Source organism: Mizuhopecten yessoensis, unplaced genomic scaffold (genome assembly GCF_002113885.1).
Source record: "Mizuhopecten yessoensis strain PY_sf001 unplaced genomic scaffold, ASM211388v2 scaffold11173, whole genome shotgun sequence".
In the NCBI taxonomy this organism is placed as follows: Eukaryota; Metazoa; Mollusca; class Bivalvia; order Pectinida; family Pectinidae; genus Mizuhopecten; species Mizuhopecten yessoensis.
The window spans coordinates 1,744,848-1,762,177 of record NW_018408916.1 but is presented as its reverse complement, the minus strand read 5'-3'; the positions used below and the strand labels follow the sequence as shown (position 1 = coordinate 1,762,177).

At 36.0% G+C, this 17,330-nt stretch overlaps 2 protein-coding genes across 2 annotated transcripts; one reads left to right on the top strand and one right to left on the bottom strand.

Moving 5' to 3' along the window:
* The first annotated feature begins 4,729 nt into the window (after window positions 1-4,729).
* On the top strand, window positions 4,730-11,236 carry LOC110467386 (CDP-diacylglycerol--inositol 3-phosphatidyltransferase-like). Its single transcript, XM_021524510.1, has 6 exons — window positions 4,730-4,952; window positions 6,079-6,213; window positions 8,746-8,902; window positions 10,046-10,130; window positions 10,446-10,527; window positions 11,018-11,236. Exons 1-6 carry the CDS (start codon window positions 4,913-4,915, stop codon window positions 11,167-11,169), a joined length of 651 nt encoding a protein of 216 aa, XP_021380185.1. The 5' UTR covers window positions 4,730-4,912; the 3' UTR covers window positions 11,170-11,236.
* Window positions 11,237-13,010: 1,774 nt separating this feature from the next.
* Window positions 13,011-16,654, bottom strand: LOC110467380. Its single transcript, XM_021524502.1, has 5 exons — window positions 16,573-16,654; window positions 14,469-14,840; window positions 14,093-14,208; window positions 13,753-13,795; window positions 13,011-13,234 (listed from the first exon to the last, which is right to left on the bottom strand). Exons 2-5 carry the CDS (start codon window positions 14,830-14,832, stop codon window positions 13,098-13,100), a joined length of 660 nt encoding a protein of 219 aa, XP_021380177.1. The 5' UTR covers window positions 14,833-14,840; window positions 16,573-16,654; the 3' UTR covers window positions 13,011-13,097.
* Between the last annotated feature and the right edge of the window lie 676 nt (window positions 16,655-17,330).

The window sequence follows — 17,330 nt, the reverse complement described above, 5'->3', positions numbered from 1 at the left end:
TTTTGAGTTAAAGACTCCGTTGCTATATATACGTATACGTCAAATGTATTACGTATATTTCCGTTGTTTTGCTTCTCAGAAACTTGTTAACCAACTCAAACATATCGATATGAAAACATAACACCAAGAACTAAAGGAGAGTGTTTCATGATCAGAAACGCTCGGTTTTTTGTTTCTGTTATACTGTCTCATTAGCTAGGTGAAAATACATACAGAGACAAAAAATCAGCTTTAGAGTTTTTCAGTCCAAACATTTCCATTATCTCCGAAAAAATCTCGGACTCAAAATTATGACTGATTTTTAATCGGCATGGTCGGGCATCTTTGTAGAGATTTATGAGTCCAGGCCACGAAGTCAGAAAACAAAATAACAGTATGATCTATTGAAAAATCTCATCGATCGTCCTAAATATTTAACTTCATATATTGAGTATATTTTAATTTTTACTTTCTTCTAAGTAATTTTTTTTTGTCACATTTTATTTGGAAATTAAAATATTTTTGACCCTGTATATAATCCACAGTCATCTTTTTCGGACACTATTTTACACACAGAGCATATCGCCTTAACATTGTACCAATTCGGGTCCCAGTTAATCACTGTTATCAGACAGACCCCGTTCCCTTACATCTCCGTCAGCCTTTATGTCAGCATTTGTAGCCGTGTTTGATTGCTTACTGAACGTCTTTGATGAACAAACACTCGACTATTCCATTCCATAATGAAACCACAATCGCATTATCTAACAGGTTTCAAGGATCGGGCTGATAAGGGATGAATAACGTTTTTGAGATTTTTTTTATAATAAAATCGTTTTAAGTCGGTAATTAGCTGCTGTATAAGGTTCCATTTATTATTTAGGCTCGTCAGCTTAAGGTCGCCGTGTCTAAGTTTTGAAAAGTTAATCAGTCAGACCACGCCAGAGAAAGTCTGACAGCAAGTCAATTAGTCAAAGTCGGACGGTCGGAGGGAGAGAGATATGGAAAGGAACAGAGGAGTTGTCTGCAACAGCTAATGTCATGGACGTGCCTATACATGTGTGATGTAGGTGTGCATGTATGTTTGTGTGCTGGAGGCACGGTATGTTGGAGTATTGCCTTAGTTATAAGCGCTGATCTTATGCTGACTTTAGAGTGTTACCTCTGCAATCTTAGTCATTTTAAGATTTGCGTTTATAGTGGTGGTGTTATCAAAAGCAAGCTGCCAAACATCACTGTGATGAAAATAAAAGACTCAGAGGGCCTGTATCGCTCACCTGGATATTTGGATATGCCAGACCCCAAGGCCAATCCTTGTAGCATATCTGTATTAGATTTTTCATGCCCCGCACTTGTATGTATCGTTATGGGGTGGGGATCTCAACTGTTTCCAAGCTGTGACTCAGAAACTAGACCCCTAGGGTTGTGGCCAGACCCCAGGATCAATTATAATATCATGACTGCATTTGTCTCTGTTTGCCCAGCATTTGTATATATAGTTTTGGGGTGGGGATCTCAACCGTTTCAAAGTTATGACCCAGAAGTTAAGTCGGCAAGGGTGAGGCAGACCCTGGGGTCGATTCTAATACCATGACTGCATTCGTCTCTTTATGCCCAACAATTGTATATATAGTTTTGGGGTGGGGATCTTAACCATTTCGAAGTTATGACCCAGGGGTTAAGTCTCCAAGGGTGGGGCAGTCCCCAAGGCCATCCTGGAAGCATATGTGCATTCATCTCTTTATACTTAGCAATTGTATATATGGTTATAGGGTGAGGATCTCAACTGTTTCCAAGCTGTGACTAAGAAACTAGGTCCCTAGGGGTTCGGTCAGACCCCAGGGTCTATTCGAATATCATGGCTGCATTCGTCTCTTTATGCCCAGCATTTGTGTATATAGTTTTGGGGTGGGGATCTCAACTGTTTTAAAGTTATGGCCCAAGGACTATGTTTCCAAGGGTGGGCCAGACCCTAGTGTCATCCTGGAAGCAAATGTGCATTCTTCTCTTGATACTCAGCAAGCATATATATGGTTATATGGTGGGGATCTCAACCATTTCCAAGTAATAAACTTTTGTTGGCCCCACCCCTTAGCCCAGTGGGTCAGTCCCACCATTTGTACAATTTTAAATCCCTGCCTCTCATGAATGCTTCCAACCAATATGATCGATATACATGGCATAGTTCTACAGAAGAAGCCGTTTATACATGTAGCAATATAGCCAATATAGCCAATATAGCTTTTGGCCCCGCCCTCAGCCCCCTGGGGGTCAGCCCCACCATTTGTACAATTTTGAAGCCCCACCACCTAGGGATGCTTCCAGTTAAATATGGTTGATATCCATTCCTTAGATCCAGGGAAGAAGTCGCTTAAAGCAATATAGCCAAATAACCCTTTTTGGCCCCGCCCCTCAGCCCTCCTAGAGGGTCAGCCACACCATTTGTACAATTTTGAATCCCTGCCTACCATGAATGCTTTTGCTTAAATATGATTGATACCCAGTGCATAGTGCTACAGAAGAAGTCGTTTGTAGCAATATAGCCAAATTGCCCCATCGATATAGGGGTAGACATGTGAGCGAGTCATTATTCATATATATATAGATACACGTACCTGTGTATGTGTGTTACAACGTGTATGTGTGTTCCCACACCCATACATGTAGATAATGTATGGGTCACCACACCTACTAATGTCAACATTTGGTAAAGGTATACTGAAAGATAGCCTAAATGTAGATATCTCTTCTGATGCTTTGATTGACACATTCATTAAACGTAGTCAAAGGGAGATAACTCACAGGCAGATTCTGCGTGTACTAATAAATACTATACAGGGAAGGTAGATGGTTTTCAAATTGTAAACGATACTTAGTAAACCTCATGTCTTTATAAGATTTGAAGTTTAACTAACTCGAGTTAGATAAAAATGATAGCCGACCGTCACTCGTTCAGAAACTTCTATTTAACTTCAAAAAATGGTTAGAAATATATGGCATTCAGCTTCAGAAATCGTTGGGAAACCTTACTTACATCACCCATTAGTTGTACAGCACATATCACACAACACATCTACTGACCGCTTAAAACTGGTCTTAACTCACATGGAGGTGTTACACAATGCATACCGGTAAGATACACTACCTAGAATTTCGTCGTTAACATAAAGACATTTTCGTTTGTTATAAATATAATGTGTGAATTTGGACGACTGCATACATTAAAAAATCGCGTGGAAAATACTGTAGCTGTTGCCTACCCCTTTATACAGGTACTATCTAAACATTTGAACTAAGTTTGATTTGTCTTATTACTCCCTAAATCAGCTGTATTTTGCATCTTTCTTTTTCTTTGCTTCATTCCATGCACTTACTTGACAGCAATACAAAGTTAGAAATACGAGTTTTAAACCGATCAGAGAAAATTGCTCAAAGCGTCATTAACATTACATACGGTATAACACATTTCCTTCTTTTGACAGTTTATCATATTAAACTTCATCTTTTATTCTGATCGGATATGCGTATATCTTTCTGATATTTCACGTTCCTTTCTTGTTATTCTCATACTATAGAATCCATTCGTGTTATTAAACTCTCGCTAACGAACTTTGGGGGAACTTTGGGAGGGGAAAAGGGGCGTATATAGCAATCGCCCTCTCCGTTCGTCCTTGAACCTTGCAAGAGCAACTCCTCTTCAATCGTTTGTTGGTTTGTTTTGCAACTTGACACAGTGAAAGTAAATAATATGTATATACAACTTTTTTTTTTCTGGCGTTATGGCCCTTGAGACTTTTTTTTTTATCCAGATAGCATGTCAGCGAAACTGCTCCGCAACTGTTGGATTGTTTTGTAGCCTGGCACAGTGAAAGTGCTTGATTTATTTGATAAAACCAAAACGAATTGGACGCAAGTTATAACACATTAAAAGACACAGGATTTCAGAGATCTGTTAGAAATTATAAAACAGAAAACATATATACTTTATACTGAACAATCAAGTTCACAACGTTGTGCATTTTACTGAAACTTAGCTAACAGCACATGACAAAAGTTATCCGCATCTCGACGTACCTGGACATTTTCTGGCGTGTTTCATTGGCCCAATAGAATAGTGTGGGTATACGTATACGTTAGATATTACGTCTCTACCAAAGGAAGGTATGATTTAAAATTCCAACGATCGAATGTGTCTGATTTAATAGTTATTTCTGGCGTCAAATTTCGTTACATGTTCTTTAGGTCCCCTGATTAAGCAGTTACGCATGCGCAGTCACAAGACTCAAATCCATGTAACACTGTCGATTGAACTTGTCATAGGTCTGGCATACCCTATGAATCCTTCACGTAGAAATGAACCGCGGTTCATATTACCATTACCATCACATTACCATAACCATACGTATACTCCACGCACTCATACTAATACTAGCGGTACTGATATTTGTATATTTGTTAATGAAGCGAGAACGAAACAAGTAGGTACACCCCACCCGCAGCGATATGTTACGTACTTGTGAGTCACAGGGACATGCCACATGCTATATACCTGTTTTGTGTATATATATTTAAATAGGCATCACAGCATATACATTGTTGTATCATACACATGGACATTTAATCCTTTATTATCATTGTTGTATATACATATATATATATGAAGGTATAATAGTTAATATATATATAGTGTGACGCCCACTTCTATATATATTAATCAATGATATAGTGTAGGACTACATGGTAAGAAATTCACGATATATGTTGACGCTCAGTGCTGTTCCAAACTTTTGAACCAGATCATCGCCAAAGCCATCAATTTTCAGATTGTTTTAACCATCAGGGATCGAACTCTCGCAGGGCGTATCTGGCAGGTAAACACGTGGGTAGAGGTTTCAGAATACCACAAGTCGAGTGGAACAAATACATACTAAGAATGTCGGAAAATGTTTTTCTGTTTGTTCCAAATATCATAGGTAAGCATGATATCGTCTACTTCATTTTTGTATAATGTAAACCTTAGTTGTCTGGACTAAATTGATACAATTCATATAGATTATCATTGTCATACATGTTCACAGGCGAAACGATGAACACTTATTTTCAACTTTAATCCTTTATCTTGCACTCCATTTTGAGATGGTGTTAGTTAATTTACAAATGAGTCCTGATTGATGTAATCCGATTGATATATTTTGCATGTCAGTAAATGTTTTTGAGGCTACACACGTATGTGTATCGTTTTTACATAAATTATGTATCATTTTACATCACATTATATACATGTATGTGTGATATGTGTTGTTCCAGGATATATACGTAACATAATGAATGTATTATTCCAGGTTATGTACGTATAATATGTATTGTTCAGGTTATATAGTATAACATGTATTGTTCAGGTTATATAGTAAAATATGTATTGTTCCAGGTTATATACATATAATATGTATTGTTCAGGTTATATAGTATAATATGGGTTGTTCCAGGTTATATACATATGATATGTATTGTTCCAGGTTATATACATATAATATGTATTGTTCCAGGTTATATAGTATAATATGTATTGTTCAGGTTATATAGTATAATATGTATTGTTCCAGGTTATATACATATAATATGTATTGTTCCAGGTTATAAAATATACTATGTATTGTTCCAGGTTATATAGTATAATGTGTATTGTTCCAGGCCTCAGCCCTCCTAGAGGGTCAGCCACGGTTATATAGTATAATGTGTATTGTTCCAGGTTATAAAGTATAATATGTATTGTTCCAGGGTATATAGTATAATATGTATTGTTCCAGGTTATATTCATATACTATGTATTGTTCCAGGTTATATAGTATAATATGCATTGTTCCAGGTTATATACATATACTATGTATTGTTCCAGGTTATATAGTATAATATGTATTGTTCAGGTTATAAAGTATAATATGTATTGTTCCAGGTTATATAGTATAATATGTATTGTTCCAGGTTATATAGTATAATATGTACTGTTCCAGGTTATATAGCATAATATGTATTGTTCCAGGTTATAAAGTATAATATGTATTGTTCCAGGTTATGTACATACAATATGTATCGTTCCAGGTTATATACGTATAATATGCATCGCCGTAGCCTCCTTGAACATGGTGTCGAACCACTGGATTGCAGTGATTTTCTATATGATGGCGTCTTTACTTGATGGTTTGGACGGATTTACTGCAAGGAAACTAAATCAGTGTAAGTCATTTAGATAATGTATAACGCTTCTTTCAGGGTTTTTTATTTACTTTTTCTTCGTAGTATGCATTAGTAACAACTTAGTATTCCAGACTGTCATCGGTGGATGTATTCCTTTTTATCCTTTCAGCACTAGTTGATTAATAAAACAAATGTTCTTAGTTTGAAATTCTTTTCGAAACACCATGTATGTCGAAGTCAGGTTTTATTTATCTTTAAAGATGCCAGATATCATGACCTAACTTCATGATGGTCGCTGTATTGCACTCACTTATGTTAATGGGAGACAATAGGAATTACGATGAAGCAGTCTGATTCGTTTGGGGACTCATTGTTTTTTACTGCGTTTCTTCTTCTTCTTCTTCTTTGAAACTTCAAGACAGATTCCAATGAACGTTCGCAGTGTTTGGTACACGTCGCTAGATGTGCATGCTTTCTTTGATATTGCAGCTGTGCACCCAAGATGACCGCCGCGGCCTCTGCTTGGTTTTTCTCCTGGTACTCCGTGCTAAAACCCGACACGTTCTCAAATGACCATAGCTGTTAAAAGCACATAAAACACAGAAAACAATATGCCAGTACGAACAGGATAAAGACTTTAATTTGGTAAGCTTCATTTAGTCTACGGGGGTCGTGTATAGGGACTTCTGTGTTGGCCCTCGTACAACTAGAACAGGTGTACTGTTACATGTACATGTACAATATACCATTTCTATAGCTCGTAAGATTTTATCGCTAACGTTTTATTGTCCCCTCTATTCGGGTAGCAATTAACAAGATGCCATCAAAACGCCAATTTAAAGAGCAACAAATTAACTGGAGATAGGGATTTCAGCCTGTATACATAGTACTGGTAGTGCTGAAGTCAGAACTGTTCTAATTGTTATCTATATTGCATTCGTATGATGTTTGTATATCTTTTTTTATTTACGTACTACAACCTCGATGAATTGTGATATATCTTTTTGGAAATAATCAGTTCATTATTGAATTTTATTTTAATCATGATTTGACTGGTGTCGTGGTGGCAATTATTTTCTTGAATAGACAGGAGCTCGAGGTGGTATAGTTTTTATCGCTCTTTCACAATATTGAATATAATCACATGTAAAGATACAGTACATGATTATATCCTTATGATGTTTAATAAGTATATATAAACACTGTATTGATCGTGTAAATACGCATCTATCGTTAAGTGGTGAAATGTGTCCATGCTCAGGTCGAAAACAAATCTATCAGTTCAATGCACTTGACTTATTTTCAACTCAAATTGTTTTTGGTTACTCACTCATCGTTGAAAAAGATTCATTCGGAACTCCTCAGATTTAACCGGATATCCTAAATATGTTCCTTTTGTTATTATAATACGGGTATCCGGTTTTAGTGCATACAGACACTTATCAAAATAACGACAAAACTACGTAATTGAACTTAATTCAAAAAGAATTCATCGATTTTCCCCCACTGCATACAGCACGCTTTTAATTAGCGGGATGATAAGATATTTTGATATTTGCTTTAACGATTGTCTGATAATTGAGTCATGCATGTTAAAACGTGCAATTTTGTGTCTAATTTATATATGATGAAGATAGACATATTGACTTGTAGTCGACATTCGATTGTGTCTACTTTAGGGCGACGTCATCAAGTCGTTAAACAACAAAACATTCAGAGAAAAATACGTATGTAAACATGTGGTGAAATAAACATATAACAGTTACCGAACAAACGAATATCGCCAATAAAAACTACATAAAGTAACCCACTCAGTTAAGATATTTTAACTGACCTTTACCTCACTTATCACAAATAACACAAAGAACACAAAGCGCCTTGATGTTAGAGGAAACCGGAGTATCCGGTAAAAACCCACGTGATCGGGCAAGTGACCCCATACCTTTTCACTTCCGGTCGGGGAATCGAACCCCCGCCGCCTTGGTGAAAGGCAAGTGCGCTATCCACTGCACCACCCGACCAGCCTAAGTATTGGTGATGATGCAGCGTCCGTCCTTTAAACTTTAAGCATGTTCTTCTATAGAACTTTAAGGCCTAGAATCATAGTAGTTCTTTTCTGTAGATTCGCGAGGTAAATAACATCAACCAGCGTTCAATGTCATACATGTTCACACAATCTTTTCTCATCAACCATAAGGTATATGCAGAGGTGAACGACTATGCTATCAATGATTTACCAAATAAATGGCAAAACCCAATATGATTGGTATATATTTTTATTAACTGGAACTTTATTACCGTCGCAGTGTTAAACATTCATTCAAAGACCCTTTAATATATAACAGGTAAGAAGTAAAGGCGCCTTATCTAGAAGAGTCATCTTGCCGTTTTGGTCAACTGGATGGCAGTAGTAGGCATTCTATCCAAGATACTTATTTTCGCTAATAGGTTGACTATTAAAGGGTCATAATACTGCAACTAGTAAGAAAAAAATAGTCATGCCACCAATATGTATTGTTATATTAATTAAAGAATATTAATTATAAAAGTGAAATTTTATTTTGTTTGCAGGCAGCCGATTTGGCGCCCTCCTCGATATAATAACAGATATCTGTGTGTCCAACGTCTGTTTACTTAGCTGTCTCTGTCATCTCTACCCACAATACATGGTGTTGTTCCAACTGAGCATGGTCCTCGAAGTCTCCAGTCGGTGGCTTCTTACACAAAGGTATTAAGACAACAACAATAATGTCTGTTTTACGAATTAAATAACTCGATTTGTTTTCAAAGGACTATGTATGGTTTGGGCGCGTTTTTGAACTTTGAAATGACTGTTTCTTTTATTTTAAATACTTCCCAAACACTTTCATGAAAATATTTATTTGTATTTCTAATTATTGTTGCCATGGTAACAAGTTCAAATTTGCATAAATTTGAAAAAAATGAATATTCAGTGAATTTTGTCATATTTTGCATAGTTTTTATCCTGGAAACTGTAGAGCGAAAGCTTGAACAAATTCAAAATCAAAGGATAATGTGTAGGCACCTGTAATACATCTTTAGGAGAAATATAAAGTTTGTTCAAGAGTACGCTCTATGGTAACTAAGAGAAAAACTAGGCAAAAACCTGGCAAAATTTACTGAATATTCAAATTTCATCAATTTTTGCAAATACTAACTGGTTACCATGGCAGCCATAATTGAAAACCTAAATAAATATTCACATAATAGTACCAGGGAAGTATTCAAAATTTAAGAAACAGTCATTCGAAAGATCTATTGAAGATTTTTAATTTTGATGGATTTGGGGGCCAAAAAAGACCCAAACCATACATAGTCCTTTGCAATTTTAACAACATATCACAACGTCAGAACACAAAGAAAAAAGTATGAACTCGGAGTCGATAGTTAATAAGACCGCTAAACCAGAAGAAAATTTTATAAATACGAACCCCCACAAAAACAGTGAATGCACAAGGTGCTCCGGATGAGTTATCATTACAACGAAGAAAATATTTGAATGCCTGCAATTTCCGTATAATTGATTGTATGATTTATTTTAAAGGTTTCTTAAACATAACCAAGGATTCTTAAAATCATGTCGATAACTGTATGGCTTCATAACGTTACGGATAGAAAGTATGCCTTACAATTTAAAGTCATTAATCTAGCACCGCATACATCTCATTTGTCTGTTGGTCCGTGTATAGTAACGTTTCATTACCGTGTGATGTTTTAAAAACCCACCATAAATACTATATAAGTACTGAATTCGTACTTTGAAATCAGGTTTACCTAGATGTATGTATACACGGTGTTTGCTCCTATATCTCCCAGCTTATTGACTCGACTTCAAATTTGTACATTTTAGCACAGCCATGATCGGGATCAAAAACATCAAAGAAAGGGATTATACCAAAGAAAGCAGACTCATAGAATTATATTACAAAAACAAGGTTAGTACAAATAACAATTCGGTTTTCGTTTCAGGAACTGGAAGCGCTTGCACTTCCGGGACACCGGATTTCACTTCCTGTATAAGGGACTCTCGTTGTATCATAACTAAACCTATGTAATCCGTTTACCTATATATCCACGACGTTGACTGGTCAATTTGTGGATAGGTGTTTAAATGATTGTCTTCAGATGTATTTTTGATATTGTTTGATTGAAAATGTTATAGATATTCTAAGGCCTACATTTTCTATCTGTTAATTGGCTTTCTTTTCTGTTTTCGGTGTCCGTTTATTTTGAACACCTATTTTTTTCAGGTATTTCTAGGAGCTGTGTGTATCGGGAATGACCTGTTCTTCGCCATGCTCTATCTTACCTACTTCACAACTGGGCCTCACGGTAATACAACCTGTACATTTATTTATAAAACAGATTTACGCTTTTCCTTATGTTCCACATATTTATTTAATTCAATATTTGCACAGATATGTATAATTATGTAACAATTGTATTAAGATTGGGATGGTACAAAAATAACGCACGCCTGACCTCATTGCCAGGATGACCTTCAAATTAATGAGGTTACATAAGCGTACTGTAATAGATGGTTATACTTTTATTTAAATTCAAATCGGCAAAAGAATGTATGTTAAATGGATCATTTCACATTATAAAAACTATTAATCATGAAAAGTGTCCTAGATTATACTTTTCCATATTAATTGTGTTACTCCTGGTATCATAACTATACTTTTTTCTTGAATTCTTAACTGTCGTTCCTTTGCCCCTGACCAGGTTTTATAATTTTATGTTTTAGTAGATCCTCGTTTATGTATATCATGCTGTACCTGGCAGCCATTCATGTCTGATGATGTGTTGTATGTTCCAGTTGGCTCTCTCGGACTGTTTGAGTTGCTGATGTACCTGTCAGCCCCATTTTCTCTGGTTATGTTTGCCGTTGGGGTAGCCATACTTATCCTGGCGAGTAAAAGCATCGTCCGACTCGACATATCCGAACGCAACGTGTGCAAACATGACTAACTCGACGTAAATCCGTCATCTCATCGTCTGTATGTTTTATATTTCACTCTATTTATTAAATATTAATTCTCTCCCACATGCGTTTTCTTCTCGTGGTTAGACAACACGTGTGGGTATTGGCGGCGGTCCAGACTGCTTAGCGATTTTCTCACTTTTGATTCTAGTATCATCTTTTTATTGGCCATATTTCCATAACAACAGTATCGAAACTTGTACTATTCTAATAGTTTTTAAGAGTTTTTAAAGATGTATGTAGACGTGATGCAAACAGTAATCTCGACCCACGGGAAAACATTTTTGAAGATTAGCACTCGGTGAAGCCTTGCACTTAAACTCCAAGTGACTTACCTTCGGGTTTCGATTTCTCTGTCTACATGACAGATGGTTGTAAGATTCTATAAATAGACTCGAGACACAAGAACAAAAGGAACCTTCAGGTCAATCAGAAAGCGAAATCGCACTCTTGCTCTGGCATCATATCACGATATGCCTTAGAAGCAATCCCTTGTATTCTTGAAACTCCTTTTAGTCTGATTATAAGCGAGTCAAACCCGACTTTTTATTTGAATAAGATACATTTTTGTACTTCACTAAGTAGTTTTTTATTAAGTCAAACCTTTGAGATTTAGCAATGTGTATATACATCACATAACAACACTATTTTATCAGACTAAATTTCAAGATTTTTATTTAATATCTTTCCTTTTTTATGATTGATATTGACGGTGCATAATGATCATAAGAACAATGTTCTTGCAAATTTTAGTGTATGCTTGAGCATACAAGCTTACATATATGCTACGCCACTGCCGTCCATGAAATCAATTTGTTTTATTTCGCTTGTATAACCCCCTTCTAAGTGCCGTGTCAAGGTGTCCGGCTAGACGTGTCCTGTTTCTGTCCACAACGGGCAAAACTTAGTAAGGAATAACACCTGAGGTGTCTGAAATCTTCTTGTAATCAACCAGCTGTAGTTATCATATATCACCCTTAGTAAAACAAAAATCTGTGTATGAACGTGGCCACTTAGGGCATGGAGTGACGCAAAGTTTGTGAAAATCCTGACCTATATTCAAGATCACAGTATCACATTTAAAAAAAAAATCCAATGATTTTTTCTTTAACATAGTCAGTAGCCTGTTGTATATGCGTGCTACAAGAAAATGGGGTGTCCTTGGCATATATTCAAAGTTATAATGTTCCTCTTAAGACAAACAGCATTTTGGACCTGGATTCATAATATATATGACCGGTATATTGCCGACACGCAGTGCTACAAAGTCAAGGAAAGGAAATGACCTTGATTTAAAGTCAAGGTCAAAAGTCAAATATTTTAAAATATGGATGTGGCTCATTTTTAACAAACGGAAGTTCTTGATATTACCCTGCAACTTACTGTCATATTGAACTATACAACGTTCTACACAAAGAAATGACCTTGACCGAAATTTAAACTCAGGGGTCAAATAAGTTTTAACACTTAAACTGTATATTATGAGTTCCGTCTTCATGTTATAATAACAGATATCCTGGAATGATGCAAACAAAAGTAGTTAAGAAAAGAAAAGACCTTGACCTATATTTCAGGTCACAGGGTTGAAGCATGTTAAAACACTTGTGAAGTAAAATACACAGAGTTATGATACAATGTATATAGCTAGCAGCTTGCATACTTTTAATACTAAAGAGTTTGAGAACGCAAAAGACCTAAAAAAACACGAGGCCAAATGCTGTGGTTGACCACACCTTGACCTTTCAAATCTAAATAAAAAGTCGCAGATATCAACATCATTCAATTTTTATTCTGTTTGTTTAAATAAATATTATTAAATTAAATTACAGTCACATCATGTTCCGACTTTCCGGCACATTGTTTAAAACAGACTATGTTTCTGTATAATGTTCATGACTTGTTTTTCTTGATGTAATCAGTCAAATAAGGGCTCTACTGTGGCAGTCTGTCTGACGAAGCAGCACAGGAGATTTCTACGTATCCAGTCTCTCTTGTTGTGGGCCTTGGAAGAACTCTTCTTCTTTTCACCGACTGAGGTGTTGGTGCTGCCACCTGTTGGACATTTGAAATGAATGAGTCACATTATATAAACACCATAATAAGATATTTTATAAAAGAAGAAACAACAAAAATGGTTGATTCAGCTGTTAATTTTTTTTCGTTTCATTTTATAAAGTTTGATTCGTTACAGTAACATTAGACTAGGAATATTGAAGCAACTTAATCGCATAACCACACGAGCCTTTCCTACAACCACAGATAATGTCGAATAAGCAGTTTTTGAAAAGGCACCGGGGGGAAAAGGTCCGGTCCGGAACCTGATTTGCCTAAAAAACATTTTTCTTCTTTTTCCTAACGGATAAACTAAAGTGATTTGAAAACCACTCTGACCTTTTCAGTGTTCCTCTTTTTGTTCCTGTTGGAAAACTTATAGTGCTTTGACCATTGACTTTAATGAAGCGGAAAGGCTTGAGTATTTTTCTGATTCATTTTGAGTGTTTTTTTCCAAATGTATGATCTACTGAAAGACCAGATATAAACGAATGTTTCCGAGTGAATGATATTCTCACCAGCTGTAGCAGCATTAACTTCCTTGGCCTGTTTCTTGTCTCTCTGAAATAAAACGTTACATACATTATATCAAGCTAGTATGTACTTTCCATGGTGTAAAAATGTTCATGTATTACTTCATACAGTAAGCAGATTTGTTTTGATAATTTATTTTAAAGTAATTATTATATCAACCATTGACAAAATCGTTCAAAATCACTTGTTTCTCGTGTAATTGAACAACCCTTTCTGTGAAATTACATGCAGTGGTGATATTGTTTGATGTTTATCCTGAAATCATATACATTTTAGTTTTTAGTTTCTAAATGTTCATCGACAGAAGTCAGACAATAACCTTACCTTGAGAATTCTGTCAAAGAATCGTTCCAGTACATTCTTCATGTGAGAGCCCTTGCTGCTCACCTGCGCATCAGTGCCGGCCACGTGCCCTATCTTAAGTCCTGTCGGCTTGTCGTCTTTAAGAATTAAGACCGAAAAAAATACAATTCGAACATTTTACATTTGATTAAAAGGAGATAATATGTTTCTAATGATAGGAAAAACTCAATTTAAACGATTTCTAAATAACATTAATAATAAATGATTTTTTTTTTTTTTTTTGACAACGTCTTTTAAAATATGACATTCCTTCGTACTGAATGAAATACTTGAGTGCTTAAAGCTAAAAAGGTAAACAGCGCATGCATAAAATAGGAATATTTTGAGTTATAAATACCTTTGATGGGGTTAGAGGTGAAAATATGAGGCTTGTTATCGTTTCCTCCAACACTTGGCTTGATTTGCTCGTCTTCAATCTCAAGAGGCTTACTTCCTGTTGTTCTAGATGTTACTTCCGGTGTTGCAATAACCAAGGTTTTGTTGAGTCCAAGCATTACCTCCATCTTACTATCAGTTGGTGAACTTTGACCCTCGCGGATGGCGTTGATTGACCGTCCAATGGTCAGCCCTACAATGTCATCTACCCCCTGGTCAAGACCTCCGTCCATTTCCCCTGTTTTGGTTTTTATTTTATCAACAGCTTTCTCTATTGCATTTTTTACCAAAAGCTGTGCAATCTCTCGCAGTTGTTCGTCTTCCATTGTAAATTCTGAAACATTTGTGCGTGCCATTAAAAATATTTCAATTGTTTTAGTGATACCATAGTCAGTTAATAGCCTCTAAAAAGATGCATACATGTAGGTGTATTTGAACTAAGGATAATTGAGATATCTATCAATTAAAGAAATAAATCCATGTAGTCCATACGTTTCATGAGTTATCTAAAGTTCATGTAGAATTATCACTGTTAGAATTAGAAAGGTGACGAATCACTTATACGTAACGAGACCACTGCACTCGCTAGATTTTTTTTTATCTTATCGCGGTAGCGACTGCGCATGCGTTAGTCAGCCTCTCCTTCGGCAGGTAATAAGGGGACGTAACCGTGTATTTCAAGTCAGAAAGCTATATGCTTATAAAACAATATCAATATTTTATATAGTCCTTTTCATATGTGATATATCTGTTTCAGATAGCTTTATTACAATTACTGTAGAGATGTTTCCAATTGGCTCAAAGATATTTTTTATTTCTATTAGAGATATATCAATGAAACAGTTATGTTACGTCTAAGGTTGTCTATTATTTAAAGATATATATTTAATACTTTTGCGAATTTTGGTATTTAATATTAAGTTTTCCTGACCTGCAATATGTATACAATGTAACCTCGTTACTTCGATGGATAACAGAAAAACTCGGAAATATATCGGAACATTAGAGGCGTTCCGAGTGTTTGGAAATAAACAACTGTTACATAAACAACGACTGTGTTTGTTTGCTGTCTGTCTTAGATCGTGATTAGAAAGGCCAGGCCCCGTATTCATTCTCAAGCATGGATTTTGTACTCAAGCCGACTGTTTTGTAACTTGCTTAAATCTTGTAACACGGTAAAACGTTAACTGTTAACATTAGAAACAGTATTAGTTTTTTAGTCTCCCCAACATTCTTAACAAATTATCAACAGAATCTGAATTTTTATAAATTAGTCACAGGATCAAGAAATTTTACTTCAGCACAGAATCCGAGTGTGAGCACGAGAACGCTTTCACTGGCCCGTACGTATCAGTTAGGACAAAGGGCCTGTCAAAGATCCGACAATAAGATGAAGTTTATATTGAAACTTTTAATCCAATGACAATCCAATGTGGGACATCCATCCGCTCCTATTTAATCAGAGAATAGATCAAATGGACTACAAACTCAACCTGGAATATTCCCAATGGTGTATTTTGTTAAATTCAATCTTCCTTTTCCAGACGGACGAATTATTTTACAATATTAATCACAATATACTTAAAGATTCCGGAGAAAAGCAAACCGTTTTTCTCCAACCTGATGGTGTGATTCAAGGCGTTCATCTCGCTCTTGTGGTATTATGTATAAACATGGCGAGGACCATTAAGTCCAATAATGTTGTAAACGATTTTGATAAATTGTAACGTGCGAGTTTTTAAGAAAAAGCAATGGAAAGTGAAGTCAAATTCCATAAGCTCCCTTTATACGAGCATGATTGATGAATGAAGTAGTAACTCCGCTTTAGACAGGTACTATTGATGAGTTAGGCAGTTACTCCGCTTTAAACAGGTTTGATTGATAAGTTAAAATGTAACTCCACTTTAGACAGGTTCGATTGACGAGTGAAGCAATACATGCAACTCCACTTTAGACAAGTCCGATTAATGAGTACTCATTTGCTTTGTTTTGAATCAAAACAACTATATTCATGAAAAACAAATGAGAATACTGAAATCGTACGTACCTTAAAGAATGTTCTGTACCTGATTTGAATGCTATCTGAATAAGAGTAAAAATCTTCTTCGCACGTCTGCTTAAGCTGAAGCTTCCTTCGTCGCTAGCAACAGTGACAATGACGACAGGAAATCTCGCGTGACGATCGCCTATTGTGACGTCATAGAAAGAAGTATTAATACCGAGCGAACAATTTCTTTACGCGGAAACTTGTAATAGTGTTTTTTTGCTGGGAAAAGTGAAGCAGTTGATATAGTTTTTTTTGGAAAAAGGTTTCCAACTTCATACTTGCCTACTGTAGGCTGCATGCCAATGCGTGCGCGAAGGAGGGGGTATATCCCTTCCAACAGGAAAGTGGAAGTGGGGAAAGGGAGAAGGGTTCGTGAACCAGGGACAGTGGCGTAGCAAACATTTTTCGGGGTCTATGTTTACAGAGGGTCGAGCGTACGAGGCGCGTAGCGCCGGAGGAGGGTGAGGGGACGGGAGGTACTATAGATGGGGAATCTCCCGTGTTCTGGTACTCATTTTAGTCTTATTATTGACAAGCATTAAAAACCCAAATTTTATATTTATATTAATCAATTTTGATCTTCACTAAGTAGTTTTTGATTGACATAAACCTGTAAATTTGTATTGACATAGCATACAAACACTATTTTATCCGAATAAAATGTTCAAGAAGTTTTTTTCTCGATTTCATTCCTTTTTAAGATTGATACGGACGGTTCATATTAATCATCAAAATCAAAGTGGAGAAATTAATAAAAGCATGATTAAGAAAACAAAA